Source organism: Chiloscyllium punctatum, chromosome 22, assembly GCF_047496795.1.
Source record: "Chiloscyllium punctatum isolate Juve2018m chromosome 22, sChiPun1.3, whole genome shotgun sequence".
Lineage (NCBI taxonomy): Eukaryota > Metazoa > Chordata > Chondrichthyes > Orectolobiformes > Hemiscylliidae > Chiloscyllium > Chiloscyllium punctatum.
In genome coordinates this window covers 38,439,577-38,455,251 of record NC_092760.1, presented here as the reverse complement: position 1 = coordinate 38,455,251, position 15,675 = coordinate 38,439,577, and the positions used below count along the sequence as shown (strand labels likewise).

At 43.1% G+C, this 15,675-nt stretch overlaps 1 protein-coding gene across 5 annotated transcripts in view; it reads right to left on the bottom strand.

The window, feature by feature from the left end:
* The window catches only part of nap1l4b (nucleosome assembly protein 1-like 4b), a 121,651-nt gene extending 106,672 nt beyond the window's left edge, over positions 1–14,979 (bottom strand). For 2 of the 5 annotated variants that reach the window (XM_072592062.1, XM_072592061.1), the window contains exon 1: positions 14,736–14,979. In XM_072592062.1, the coding sequence (XP_072448163.1) occupies positions 14,736–14,967 (232 nt within the window). In that variant the 5' untranslated portion in view covers positions 14,968–14,979. Of the gene's footprint in view, positions 1–14,441; positions 14,655–14,735 lie in introns of those variants that run through there. The other 3 variants (XM_072592063.1, XM_072592065.1, XM_072592064.1) reach the window with 3 other exon arrangements.
* Between the last annotated feature and the right edge of the window lie 696 nt (positions 14,980–15,675).

Sequence of the window (15,675 nt, the reverse complement as noted above, 5' to 3'; positions counted from 1 at the left end):
AGCTGGGGGAAGGGAAATTACGATGCAATTAGGAAAGGTTTAGGAAGCGTAGAATGGGGTAGGAAACTGCAGGGGATGAGCACATTAAAAATGTGGAGCTTATTCAAGGAAAAGCTCCTGCGTGTCCTAGATAAGTATGTGCCTGTCAGGCAGGGAGGAAGATATAGAACGCGTGAGCCGTGGTTTACTAAGGAAGTGGAATTCCTGGTCAAGAAGAAGGAGGCTTATGCTAGGACAAAATGGGAAAACTCAGGGTGCTTGAGGGTTACAAGGAAGTCAGGAAAGACCTAAAAGGAGAGCTCAGAAGAGCCAGGAGGAGACATGAGAAGTTGTTGGCGGATAGGATCAGGGTTAACCCTAAGGCTTTCCATAGGTATGTCAGGAATACAAGAATGACGAGAGTTAAATTAGGGCCAATCAAGGATAATAGTGGGAAATTGTGTGTGGAGTCAGAAGAGATAGGGGAAGCACTAAATAAATATTTTTTGACAGTGTTCACTATAGAAAATGAAAATGTTGGCGAGGAAGATACATACTTGCATATAGACTAGAAGAGACTGAGGTTCACAAGGGAGAAGTATTAGAAATACTGCCGAGAGTGAAAGTAGACAAGTCCCCTGGGCCGGATGGGATCTATCCTAGGATCCTCCGGGAAGCAAGGGAAGAGATTGCCAAGCCTTTGGCATTGATCTTCAAATCATCATTGTCTACAGGAATAGTGCCTGAGGACTAGAGGATAGCAAATGTGGTTCCCTTATTCAAAAAGGGTAGTAGAGACAACCCTGGTAATTACAGACTAGTGAGTCTCACTTCAGTTGTTGGTAAAGTGTTGGAAAAGGTTATAAGAGATAGGGTTTATAACCATCCAGAAAAGATGGTTTATAACCATCTGATCAGGGACAGTCAGCACGGTTTTGTGAAGGGTAGGTCGTGCCTAACGAATCTTATTGACTTTTTTGACAAAGTGACCAAACATGGAGATGAGAGTAAACCGGTTGATGTGGTGTATATGGATTTCAGCAAGGCATTCGATAAGGTTTCCCACAGAAGGCTATTATACAAAATGCAGAGGAATGGGATTATGGGAGACATAGCAATTTGGATCAGTAATTGGCATGCTGAAAGAAAACAGACGGTTGTAGTTGATGGAACATGTTCATCTTGGTGTCCAGTTACTAGCGGTGTACCGCAAGGGTCGGTATTGGGTCCACTGCTATTCGTCATTTTTATAAATGACCTGGATGAGGGCTGAGAAGGGTGGGTTTTGCGGACGACACTAAGGTCGGTGGAGTTGTGGATAGTGATGAAGGATGTAGTAAGTTGCAGAGAGACATATTCTGGATTAGTGGTGCTGGAGGAGCACAGCAGTTCAGGCAGCATCTGAGGAGCAGTAAAATTGAAGTCTCGGGCAAAAGCCCTTCATTAGGAATAAAAGCAGAGAGCCTGAAGCATGGAGAGATAAGCGAGAGGAGGGTGGGGGTGGGGAGAAAGTAGCATAGAGTACAATAGGTGAGTGGGGGAGGTGATGAAGGTGATAGGTCAGGGAGGAGGGTGGAGTGGATAAGTGGAAAAGAAAATAGGCAGGCAGGACAAATCATGGGGACAGTGCTGAGGTGAAAGTTTCCGACACCTCCAAAAAGACCCACCACCAGGGATATATTTCCCTCGCCACCCCTTTCCACCTTCCGCAAAGACCGTTCCCTCCGTGACTACCTGGTCAGGTCCACGACCCCCCTACAACCCACCCTCCCACCCTGGCACCTTCCCCTGCCACCGCAGGAACTGCAAAACCTGTGTCCACACCTCCTCCCTCACCTCTATCCAAGGCCCTAAAGGAGCCTTCCACATCCAAAGTTTTACCTGCGCATCCACTGATATCATTTATTGTATCCGTTGCTCCCGATGTGGTCTCCTCTACATTGGAGAGACTGGACGCCTCCTAGCAGAGCGCTTAAGGGAACATCTCCGGGACACCCGCACCAATCAACCACACCGCCCCGTGGCCCAACATTTCAACTCCCCCTCCCATTCTGCCGAGGACATGGAGGTCCTGGCCTCCTTCACCGCTGCTCCCTCACCACCAGCCGCCTGGAGGAAGAACGCCTCATCTTTTGCCTCGGAACACTTCAACCCCAGGGCATCAATGTGGACTTCAACAGTTTCCTCATTTCCCCTTCCCCCACCTCACCCTAGTTCCAAACTTCCAGCTCAGCACTGTCCCCATGAGTTGTCCGGACTTGTCCTACCTGCCTATCTCCTTTTTCACCTATCCACTCCACCCTCCTCCCTGACCTATTACCTTCATCCCCTCCCCTACTCACCTCTTGTACTCTATGCTACTTTCTCCCCACCCCCACCCTCCTCTAGCTTATCTCTCCACACTTCAGGCTCTCTGCCTTTATTCCTGATGAAGGGCTTTTGCCCGAAACGTCAATTTTACTGTTCCTTGGATGCTGCCTGAACTGCTGTGCTCTTCCAGCACCGCTAATCCAGAATCTGGTTTCCAACATCTGCAGTCATTGTTTTTACCCTGCAGAGAGACAGATAGGATGCAGAGCTGGGCTGAGAGGTGGCAAATGGAGTTTAATGTGGACGAGTGTGAGGTGATACACTTTGGACGGAGTAATTGCAATGCAAAATACTGGGCTCATGGTAAGATTCTTGGGAGTGCAGATGAGCAGAGAGATCTCAGAGTACACAGATCCCTGAAAGCTGCCACCCAGATTGACAGGGTTGTTAAGAAGGCATAGTGTTTTGGTCTTGAGTTCTGGAACCAGGAGGTTATGCTGCAGCTGTACAAAGCTCTGTTACGGCCACACTTGGGAGTATTGTGTACAGTTCTGGTCACCACATTATAAGAAGGATGTGGAAGCTTTGGAAAGGGTACAGAGGAGATTTACTAGGATGTTGCCTGGTGTGGAAGGAATGTCTTATGAGGAAAGGCTGAGGGCCTTGAGGCTGTTCTCGTTAGACAGAAGGTTGAGAGATGACTTAATAGTGACATACAAGATAATCAGAAGGTTAGGTAGGGTGGACAGGGAGAGCCTTTTTCCAAGTATGGGGTCGGCAAACACGAGGGGACACAACTTTAAAGTGAGGGGAGATAAGTATACGACAGATGTCAGAGGTAGTTTCTTTACTCAGTGAGTAGTAAGGGTATGGAATGCTTTGCCTGCAACGGTAATAGATTCACCAAGTTTAAGTGCATTTAAGTTGTCATTGGACAGGCATATGGATGTACATGGAATAGTGTAGGTGGGATGGGCTTCAGATTTTTATGACAGGGCGGTGCAACAGAGGGCCAAAGGGCCTGTACTGCGCTGTAATGTTTTATGTTCTATGTTCAATGAATTCCTGAAGGAAAAAACCTCCAGAGCTGACCATATGCAGGACTCTCCAGAATGAAAGTTCAATTCAGTTTAAAAAAAACTGTTCGGTATTTCAAAACAAAGCCTCTGCAATATAAAAAAAACTTCTGAAACATAAAGGCATTTAAAAAGTTCTGAACTAAGAACAAAAAAAAACTAAGCTTCTGCAAGATAGGATCATCATCCCATGGACTGATAAGGAAACAAAGGCACTTTTTAGCTCAGGGGTCACAGAATGAATAACTGATTAAAATGGTAACATCCAGACAACTATTCAGTGACAATACTGCAGTGACAGCCCATTTTCTGTTCTGGTCACAGCAATGATGCACTTACAGGCCACTTTCTCCTCCCAGTCGATCAGTGACATTAAAGAAAAATTACTTTGCATCTACTAGAGATAAGCTACGATTCTAGTCTTGTATTTTGAAAGCAGCTGTCCCCTGAGCAACATCTAGCATAAAGAGTTTTTCTGTTCTGGATCGGTCAGATCAAATAGCTGACAGAATACAAAAGTTTGCAAAGTGTATACTTTCACACCTAAAATCAATATCAAACTTGAAATATCTATATATATTTAAAACTTTGACTTAATTATTCTACCAGATTAGAATTTTTAAAAAAAGTTTAAAATTCTGTTCTTAGAACATTTGTGGAATAACTGTAACATGCTGAGATTTCAACTTCCAGATTCTTAAATTCGACAACTGCTGGTAGATTGGTAAGCAACATACGTAACTCCACTATACAAGGGGAGAGAAAACAGGGAACTATAAGTCAGTTAACCTGACACTACCGGTCAAAAAAAATGCTAGAATCTAATATCAGTGATTTACTGACAGGGCACTTTGAATACAATGTGCTTAAGCAAAATCAACAGCATTATGAAAAGAAAATAAATGTTTCATAAGTCTACTGGAATGCTTCCCCAACTGCTTAACTAGGAGACTAGATAAATGAGAGACAGTGGATGGAAGCCATATAGATTTTTCTCGAAGGTATTCAATTAGCTGCCATACAAGCGATTAATACATCTCACACCTGCTCAGCTGACCATGAAGGATTCTCCTTCTCAATCTCCACCCCTGTCCGAGTCTTGGTGACACTTAAACCAAGAGTCATCTGTCTCTAATAAGAATAGCAGCCCTATGGTCTGGAAGGGCGATGGCAACTTTATCTTTTATTACACAGGAAAAGAGCTCTTGGCATGGGGTGATATTAACGTGGATCAAAGTTGGTCAACGAACAAAACAGATTAACATTGCAAAAGTACTAAAATACAAGGACCAGAAGCCTTGCTACAATTGTAGCGGACTTTGGTGAGACTATACCTTGAAATACTGCACAAAGTTTTGGTCTCTATATTCAAGGACAAATATGCTAGGTTTAGAGGCAGTACAGCAAAGGTTCACTAGCTTTACTTGTTGGGTAAGAGGTCTGTCCCAAGACCTGAAGCAGAGTAAACTGGGTTAATACTCTCTGGAGTTTAGAATTATTGAAACAGACAAGATTCTGAAGGAACTATCTGGCAGAAAGCAAAAGGGTTGTTTTTGGTTCTGGCTGGGTAACCTACAGTCTCAGAAAAACAATCATTTAGAATCAGAGATGTACAGCATGGAAACAGACCCTTCAGTCCAACTTGTCCATGCCGACCAGATATCCCAACCCAATCTAAGCCCACCTGCCAACACCTAACCCATATCCCTCCAAACCCTTCCTATTCATATACCCATCCAGATGCTTTTTTCATGTTGCAATTGTACTAGCCTCCACCACTTCCTCTGGCAGCTCATTCCATACACATGCCACCCTCTGCATGAAAGTCGTCCCTTAGGTCTCTTTTATATCTTTCCCCTCTCACCCTAAACCTCTAGTTATGGACTCCCGCACCCCATGGAAAAAGCTGTCTATTTATCCTATCCATGCCCCTCAATTTTATAAACTTGTCTAAGGTCACCCCTCTGCCTCCGACGGTCCAGGGAAAACAGCCCCGACCTATTCAACCTCTCCCTCCAGCTCAAATCCTCCAAACCTGGCAACATCCAGTTTCACAACATCCTACGGAATATTCCAACAATGGCCTAACCAATATCCTGTACATGCGCAACATGTACTCCCAACACCTGTACTCAATACTCTGACCAATAAAGGAAAGCATACCCAACGCCTTCTTCACTATCCTATCTACGTACCTGTGACTCCACTTTCAAGGAGCTATGAACCTTCACTCCAAGATCTCTTTGTTCAGCAACACTCCCTAGAACCTTACCATTGGATATAAGTCATGCTAAGATTTGCTTTCCCAAAATGCAGCACCTCACATCTATCTAAATTAAACTCCGTCTGCTACTCATCAGCCCATTGGGATCTTGATCAGATGGGTCATTGTAATCGGAGGTAACCTTCTTCACTGTCCACTACACCTCCAATTTTGGTGTCATCTGCAAACTTACAAACTATACCTCTTATGCTCGCATCAAAATCATTTATATAAATGTCAAAAAGTAGTGGACACAGCACCGATCCTTGTGGCACTCCACTGGTCACAGGACTCCAGTCTGAAAAACAACCCTCAAACACCAAGTTCTGTCTTCTACCTTTGAGCCAGTTCTGTGTCCAAATGGCTAGTTCTCCCTGAATTCCATGAGATCTCACCTTGCTCACCAGTCTCCCATGGGGAACCTTGTTGAACGCCTTACTGATTTCCATACAGATCGTGTCTACTGCTCTGCCCTCATCAATCCTCTTTGTTACTTCTTCAAAAAACTCTCAACCAAGTTTGTGAGACATGATTTCCCATGCACAAAGCCATGTTGACTATCCCTAATCAGTCCTTGCCTTTCCAAATAAGTGTACGCCCTGTCCCTCAGGATTCCCTCCAACAACTTGCGCACCACCGATGTCAGGCTCACTGGTCTTTAATTCCCTGGCTTGTCCTTACCACCTTTCTTAAAACAGTTGCACCACATTAACCAACCTCCACTCTTCCGGCACTTCATCTGTATCTATCAATTATACAAATATCTCTAAGAGGCCCAATCACTTCCCTAGCTTCTCTCAGAGCTTGATCAAGTCCTGGAGATTTATCCACATTTATGCGTTTCAAGACATCCAGCACTTCCTCCTCTGTAATATGGACATTTTGCAAGGTGTCACCATCTATTTCTGTACATTTTATATCTCCCATGTCCTTTTCCACACTAAGTACTGATGCAAATTACTCGTTTAGTATCCCTGCCATCTCCTGCAGCTCCACACACAGGGCACCTTGCTGATCTTTGAGGAGCCCTATTCTCTCCCTAGCTACCCTTTTGTCCTTAATGTATTTGTAAAAACCCTTTGGATTCTCATTATCTCTTTGCCAAAGCTATCTCATGTCCCCTTTGTGCCCTCCTGATTTCTCTCAAGTATATTCCTACTGCCTGCATACTTTAAGGATTCACTCGATCTATTGTCGATGCCTGACACATGCTTCCTTCTTTTTCTTAACCAAACCCTCGATTTCTTTAGTCATCCAGCATTCCCCATATCTACCAGCATTTCCTTTTACCTAACAGGAATATACAGTCCCTGGACTCTCGTTATCTCATTTCTGTAGGCTTCCCATTCTCCAGATGTCCGTTTACCTGTGAACATCTGCCTCCAATCAGCTTTTCAAAGTTCTTGCCTATTAGTCAAAATTGGCTTTTCTCCAATTTAGAACTTCAACTGTTAGATCTTCCATCATTATTTTAAAACTAATAGAATTCTGGTCGCTGGCCCCAAAGTGGTCTCCCACTGACACCTCAGGCATCTGCCCTACCTCATTTCCCAAGAGTAGGTCAAGCTTTGCACCTTGTCCAATAGGTACATCCACGTACTGAATCAGAAAATTTCCTTGTACACACTTAAATTCCTCTCCATCTAAACCCTTAACAGTATGGTAGCCCCAGTCTATGTTTGGAAAGTTAAAATCCCCTACCATAACCACCCTACTATTCTTACATACAACTGAGATCTCCTTACAAATCTGTTTCTCAATTTCCCTCTGACTATTAGGGGGTCTATAATACAATCCCAAAAATGTGATCATCCCTTTCTTATTCCTCAAATAACTTCCCTGGATGTATTTCTGGGAATATCCTCTCAGTACAGCTATAATGCTATCCCTTATCAAAAACACCACTGCCCCTCCACTCTTGCCCCCGCTTTCTGTCCTTCCTGTAGCATTTGTATCCTGGAATATTAAGCTGCCATCCCTGAGCCATGTTTCTGTAAGTGCTATGATATCCCAGTCCCATGTTCCTAACCATGTCCTGAGTTCATCTGCCTTCCCTGTTAGGCCTCTTGCATTGAAGTAAATGCAATTTAATTTATCAATCCTACTTTGTTCTCTGCTTTGTCCCTGTCTGCCCTGACTGTTTGACTCGCCTTTGTTCTCAACTGTACCAGTCTCCAATTGATCTCTTTCCTCACTTTCTCCCTGGGTTACACCCCCCCCAACCTTACTAGTTTAAATCCTCCCAAACAGCTCTAGGAAATCTCCCTGCCAATATATTAGTCCCCTTACAATATAGGTGCAATCAGTCCTTCTTGTACAGGTCACTTCAACCCCCAAAAAAAATCTTCCAATGATCCAAAAATGTGAATCCTTCTCCCATACACCAGCTCCTCAGCCATGCATTCATCTGCTATATCCCCCTATTCCTACCCTCACTGGCTTGTTGCACTGGGAGTAATCCAGATATTACTACTTTCGAGGACCTCCTTTTTAAATTCCTGCCTAACTCTCTAATCTCCCTTCAGAGTCTCGACCTTTTCCTTTCCAATGTCATTGGTTCAAATGTGTACAATGATCTCTTGCTGGCCCCTCTCCCCCTTGAAAACATTCTGCACCCTCTCTGAGACACCCTTGATCCTGGCACCAGGGAAGCAACACACCATTCCGATTTTTCGCTGCTGGCCACAGAAACATCTGTTCATGCTATGTTCCCCTGAGAATCCATCACCCCTACATTTTCCAAAACAGCATACTTGCTTGCAATTGGGGATAGCCACAGAAGACTTCTGCACTAACTACCTACCTCGCTTACCTTTCCTGGAGTTAATCCATCTGTGTGACTGTATCTGTGACTTTTCACCCTTCCTATAACTGCCACCTATCACATCCCCTTGCTCTTGTAAATTCCTCATTGCCTCTAACTGTGTCTCCAACCAATCAATTAAATCTGATAGAATTCACAACCAACAGCATTTATTGCAGACATGATCTTCAGTAACCCGGAAACTCCCCCTAAACTCCCACATCTGACAAGAACATGTCACTCAAGGCCATTTTTGCTTCTTTCAAGACCTAGAAAACAGCAATGCCTTATTCCTCTACAAAAAAAAAAGCTTCAAGTTAAAATATAAGCCATAAGTATTAATTTAAGTTTAATCAAGAGACATATCTCAATAAAACATAAGGAAGAACCCACTCTACTCAGTACTGCAGAATGACTAAGGCCATGCTTAAAATACCCACTTATCTGTTTCTGTGCTGTGACCTCTCCCTAACAGGTTCCTCCAAGATCAGTTGTGAACTTCGCTGTTTGTTTATTTTCCCAGACGCACTCCGATGTCCAGAATGAGATGAATTAAAAGAGCAAAGACAGTAATCGTGCAGGTTCACTGCTCTGTCGATTAGCAATGTGGATTTCTTCCTCTCTCTGTCCTGCATTGACCTCACCAGGTGGTTCCTTGGTCTGTTCCTCTCCCTTTTATAAGTGCATTTGTTTTGACTTTCTTTGTCTCCCAAGTCCCAAAACAATGCAATAGCATATAAAACAGTAATTGCTGCTCATGGAATTTGAGGAAATCACCTACAACACCTAAAATACCTCAAAAAAGGAGCAGCCAGAAATTTTTCCCGACCTCCATCTTGGATTACCCAGAATCCTATTGGAGCAGATGATGAGAAATTTCGTCACTTAGAAGGCTGTGAATCTTCAGAATTGTGTAGCAAAAGGATACAAATGCCTCATCATGGAGTATAGTCAAGAGTTAAATCAATATTTTTTGAACTCAGGAATAAAAACTATCTCAAATTGCTGGAGGAACTCAGTAGGTCTGGCAGCATTCTTGGAGAAGAAAAAGGATTACCATTTCAAGTCCAGTGACTCTCCTTCTAAACTTTGCTTGTTTCAAAGCTCCAGCAATTGTGATTCTTTAGTTTATTTGCTCTCTGAACTTAGGTACACGAGGAATGGACAGCAAAGTGAAGTTGAGGCTGATCATCCATTCAAGCATGGACAGATTTCAGTGGCCAATTTCTCTACAATCATTTATGTTCTTACATTCCTAAACTGACAGTTCCAGGATAACAATCTGTAACTACTGGACAACTGGAAGGAGAAAGAAACAAAGTACTAATCATTTTAACCCAGACCATAATACTGTAAAGTGGATGTAAATGTACATGAGAGATTGCAAAGATGACTCAAGGATATTGCCAGAAATGCACAGATACACATTACGAAAGGATGAACAGACTGGGTCACTTCTCTGTTCAAAATGTGAATGACAGATAGTCTAGACAAGGTCTGAAAATTATGAACAGTTTTGTTAGCATTGGTACAGAGAATATTTTCTCTTGTGAGGAAGGACATAACCAGAAACCACCAATATAAAAGTTACCAAGAAATCCAGTACAAAAACAAGAAGTAACTTCTTCACCCAGAGTGGTAAGAACGTGGAGCTCTCTATCGTAAGTAGTAACTGAAGAGTATAGTACAGATTATTTATGCAGAGACTATGGGTAACAGGTGGTTAAAATAGTAGATTTAAATGAGAAAAGACAAAGAAGATTAGATTAGATTACTTACAGTGTGGAAACAGGCCCTTCGGCCCAACAAGTCCACAGTGACCCGCCGAAGCAGACCCACCCATACCCATTCCCCTACATCTAACTACGGGCAATTTAGCGTGGCCAATTCATCTAACCTGCACATTTTTGGACTGTGGGAGGAAACCAGAGTACCCGGAGGAAACCCACGCAGATACGGGGAGAATGTGCAAACTCCACACAGTCAGTCGCCTGAGGCAGGAATTGAACCTGGGTCTCTGGCACTGTGAGGCAGCAGTGCTAACCACTGTGCCACCGTGCCGTGCCGCCCATAAAGGAGTATAAACAAATATGGATGGTTTGGGTTAAATGGCATGTTTCTGTTCATAAATCCGACAAATGTTCTTCACACTTTGTGGGGTGAAGGGTAGGTTAAAAAGGATACTAAGTTGTTTGGGGAGTAAATAAACTGTACACTGTTTTTGCTGTTTGAGGTGATCATTTTCATACAGGACATTCAAAGGCCCAAAAGCATGATGTGATTAGACAACAGCAACAAATCTGGTGTAGAATCAGCTTCGTCACTTGTAACTCCCTGTCTAAATGCCCTCGTTAAAAAAACAAAATGAATTGATTATGAATCATTCTTGAAACTTCTACCAAAACTTAATAAGGTTGACTTATGATTCAAAGCTACCCCAGAAAAATCTAGGGTAATAACCATTGCCCACACGACTACAGTAGACTAAAGGATATCAACATTTTGGGAAGGGAGAAAATAAATGTATTTTTAGGTGAAGCAGACTTATCAATATTCTACTGCATAACAAGATTTAAAAAATTAATTATCAACTATAAAATCACACTAAAACAAATGCACAGAAATTAACAAACAATGATCTCTGATGTGAAGGGACTGTCTTATAAGCAAAAGTTAAATAAATTGGGACCCAGTTGAGAAGAAAGAAAGGTGATCTCATTGACACATACAGGATTCTTGAGATATTAGGCAAGTTAACAGTCGAGAGCATGTTTCCACTCATGAGAGTGTAAGACCAGAGGGCATGGCCTCAGAGTAAAAGGGACTTCAATTTAAGATTAAGACGAGTAGGAATTTCTTCTATGAGGGTTGAGTGGCTTTGGAACTTCTTGCGAAAGAGCTGTGGGTTTTTAAGTCGGAGATAAATTCGTGATCAGTAGAGGAAGCAAGTTTCATGAGGAAAAGGCAGGAAAGTGGTTTTGAGGGATTATCAGATCAATGTTGATCTTATTAGATGGTGGAACAGACTTGAGGCACTAAATGTAGGTAAAAACAATGACTGCAGATGCTGGAAACCAGATTCTGGATGAGTGGCCATCTGGTGTGTTCTGTTAGAGACTGCAATTTCCCTTCCCACGTGGTTAAAGATGCCCTCCAATGCATCTCGTCCACATCCCGCACCTCCGCCTCAGGCCACACCCCTCCAACCGTAACAAGGACAGAACACCCCTGGTGCTCACCTTCCACCCCACCAACTTTCGCATAAACCAAATCATCCGCCGATATTTCCGCCACATCCAAAAAGACCAGGGATATATTTCCCTCCCCACCCCTTTCCACCTTCTGCAAAGACCGTTCCCTCCGTGACTACCTGGTCAGGTTCACGCCCCCCTACAACCCACCCTCCCACCCTGGCACCTTCCCCTGCCACCGCAGGAATTGTAAAACCTGCGCCCACACCTCCTCCCTCATCTCCATCCAAGGCCCTAAAGAAGCCTTCCACATGCAAAGTTTTACCTGCACATCCACCAATATCATTTATTGTATCCATTGCTCCCGATGCGGTCTCCTCTACATTGCAGAGACTGGACGCCTCCTAGCAGAGCGCTTAAGGGAACATCTCCAGGACACCTGCACCAATCAACCACACCACCCTGTGGCCCAACATTCCAACTCCCCCTCCCACTCTGCCGAGGACATGGAGGTCCTGGGCCTCCTTCACCGCCGCTCCCTCACCACCAGACCCTGGAGCAAGAACGCCTCATCTTCCACCTCGGAACACTTCAACCCCAGGGCATCAATGCGGACTTCAACAGTTTCCTAATTTCCCCTTCCCCCAGCTCACTAGTTCCAAAACTTCCAGCTCAGCACTGTCCCCATGACTTGCCCTACCTGCCTATCTTCTTTTCCACCTATCCACTCCACCCTCCTCCCTGACCTATCACCTTCATCCCCTCCCCTACTCACCTATTGTACTCTACTTTCTCCCCATCCCCCACCCTCCTCTAGCTTGTCTCTCCACGCTTCAGGCTTTCTGCCTTTATTCCTGATGAAGGGCTTTTGCCCGAAATGTCGATTTTACTGCTCCTTGGATGCTGCCTGAACTGCTGTGCTCTTCCAGCACCACTAATCCAGAATTGAGGCCCTAAATTGCCTACATTTGCCCCATGTTTTTCAGACTTATGAAATAGATAGACACACGAGTCAATGGGTCACAGTTTCAGGACAACGCCATAGCTGGAAGTACATGAATCTAGTATAACACCTTTCGCACAACGCTTAAGGATGGACAGAAGTTTGTCAAGGCAGCTTTTTTTCATATTATTTTAAATCAAGACCCACCTCTATGTACATCTAAAAGACTCATGGCACTAAATTGTCAGAGAGTTCTCCTATTATTTTGTATTTGCTTCCATCTCAAAGGTTACAAAAATATACATTAACTGGTCATTCACATGTGTCCTCAGAACCCTGTTCTCAGATTGGCTGTGGCTGCAGCCACAGCCAAAATGCAGAACGTAACTGAAAATTAATTAATTGGTTGAGAAATGCTTTTGCATATCTAGAAAAATCAATGGCCAATTGCTCACATTTATGCAGTACCTTTTATACTCAGAACATCTCTAAGCATTTCAACCAATTACTTCCAAAAAGCAGTTTAATACATGCAAATACAACTGCCAAATTATGCACAATGTCACACCATATAAAGCTTTTGAAAATTTCATGTTTTGATAGGACTAGTTGAGGAAAGTAGTATTTCCTATTCAACATCAAATGATACAGCAGAATCATTTACTCCAGCTGATTTAGCTAACTTGGCCTTAATTTAATTCCCTGTTACTTCCACAATGTAATACCCCTCAATGGGAACACAGCTTTGTAATATGTTCATCTTGTACGTATTTATTATATGGATTTGGAAAAAATACAGTAAGGTACAATCACCAATCCAAATACCAATAAATAAATGCATATTAATTTTACAATTTATATGGAGCACAGAGACAATGAAATAAATATTGCTTCATATTTTCATTGGAAAACAAACACCACCTGCATTCCAGATGAATATTACACAAGTGTCAAAATAGTTTAGACATTTTTAACAAGTCAAAATAAATACTTTTCAAAACTAATGGTGGCCATACATGTCTACTAACCAACAGCCTTTAGTTCTTAATAAAAACTGAAAGAACTGCAGATACTATAAGTCAGAAACAAAAATAGAAATTGCTGGAAAAGGTCAGCAGGTCTGACAGCATCCATTAAGAGAAAGAGGTGGAAGGGTCACTCAGCTATGATTCTATGATCCAAAACATTAACTGACTTCTTCGCTTTTCCCGTTTTTATTTCTGTTTCAGTCTTTAACAAATGCACACTTAAAGGTGAACACAATTGATCCATAAATATGCAAATTTTAAACTGCTTTGGAAGTTTAAACAATCAAATCAAACTGTGAATTACTTGAAGGTGTCAAAACAGTTCCATGTTAATAATTAAAAGCAAAACACTATAAATGCTCGAGATTCAAAATTAAAACAAAAAACACTGAGAAACTTAGTAGATCTTGACAGCATGCGTGCAGAAAAACAGTGTTAATGTTTCAAGTCAAAGGCGACTCTTAGAAACTGAAGGGACTGGATAAGCAATGCAGACTTTATGCTGGAGAATTTCTTTTCGGGAGGGGGGTATGTAAAGAAAGACGATACCTTACGCATGTGGAACAGATGGTAAAAGTAAGATCCTCCTAGCATTCTTTTTCAACTGGACTAAAAGCTTCAGAGCATTTGAAGCCCCTTATACAGAAATCTAGATAGGTTTCCGTACAAGTGTGTTAGTTACTTTGAAACAAACCTGTCTAGCAAACACCGCACTGCGGCCACTGTAAACATTCACCCACAAAGCAACAAATTCAGCGCAACACGCAGCTAAGAGCTGGTCTGCAATGGGGGCCCGAACTCCGAGGCCCCTCCACCCTATATGCCCCTGCAACACGTGAAGCTTTCACCTTCTCCCGACAATCCCTGTCCCCCGCGGCCTGGGCCTCTAACCGTTCATCTATCCATCGATTCTTCCCTCCCTCACCGGTACCTGCACTCCGCAACCGTTGCTCCCGCCCGACTGCCTCACAGTCACCACCGCGCGCTAATGGCGAACGCCAAAGAGGCCACTTCCCATTGGTCGTCGCCCGTCGCTGCAACCCCATCTGACGTCAGAGAGCACGGAACTGGCCAATTAGAGCCCGCGCGTATGCTGGGTGCCGGAGTTGTGGGCTCTTAAAGGCAACCGAATTTTAATTTACCGGCTAAAAATAGAGCTTTCGGAGAGACGCTGTGATCTACAGAATACAGTAACCGGCCAGTTCTGATGGTTCCGTGGGAAGGCGTGAGACGTCCAACGCTTACGAATGGCGCGGTGTAAGTGCAAAACATGTGCTCCCTTGATTTTGTGAATATGCAGGTTTGTCCGGGAGACTCCAGGATTTGACAATTAGTCGCTGAGGCACACTTCCCTTCAAGATTACTGGGCATCATAAAAAATGTTTTCATTTACTTTGTTGCAATGAACGGTGTCTGAATTCCGCATTACAGCATTTAGAGTCTATATTTTAGAACCACTAACATATGGACTTTGTCACTTTTCGTAAGGGTTTGAAAATAAGTCCGACATTCCTTGCACGATAGTGTCCGAATCCACCATATGTCAGCGAGAAGGGACTTCTGGAGTGAAGATGGAAGATTGTACTTACTGTGGTGATTTACCAAAAGTGGGGCAAACATTAAGATCATTTAATTTGGTTTTGGTGCAGAACAATCAAGGATTGATTTTTAGCTTTGGAAGTCCAACGTTTGAAAGTTTTGGGCAGTTCAAACAAGACTTGACTGAGGGGTCAGAAGCCACTTCTCTCTTGAACAGGGACATTTAACAATTCAGGGAAAGCACCCTTGACCTCAGTACAAAAGTAGTAGTTTGTACAACTTTTAGATCAGATTTAAATTAAAAATCTATAAATTATTAAAACCTGGAAACATTTGTGAGTATTCATACAAAGTATAATGAGATCTTGATCAGATGGACCAATGGCCCAAGGAGTGGCAGTTGGAGTTTAATTTAGATAAATGAGGTGCTGCATTTTGGAAAGCCAAATTGGGGGATACTTATGCACTTAATGGTAAAGTCCTGGGGAGTGTTGCTGAACAAAGAGTCCTTGGAGTGCCAGTTCATAGTTCTTTGATCGTGGA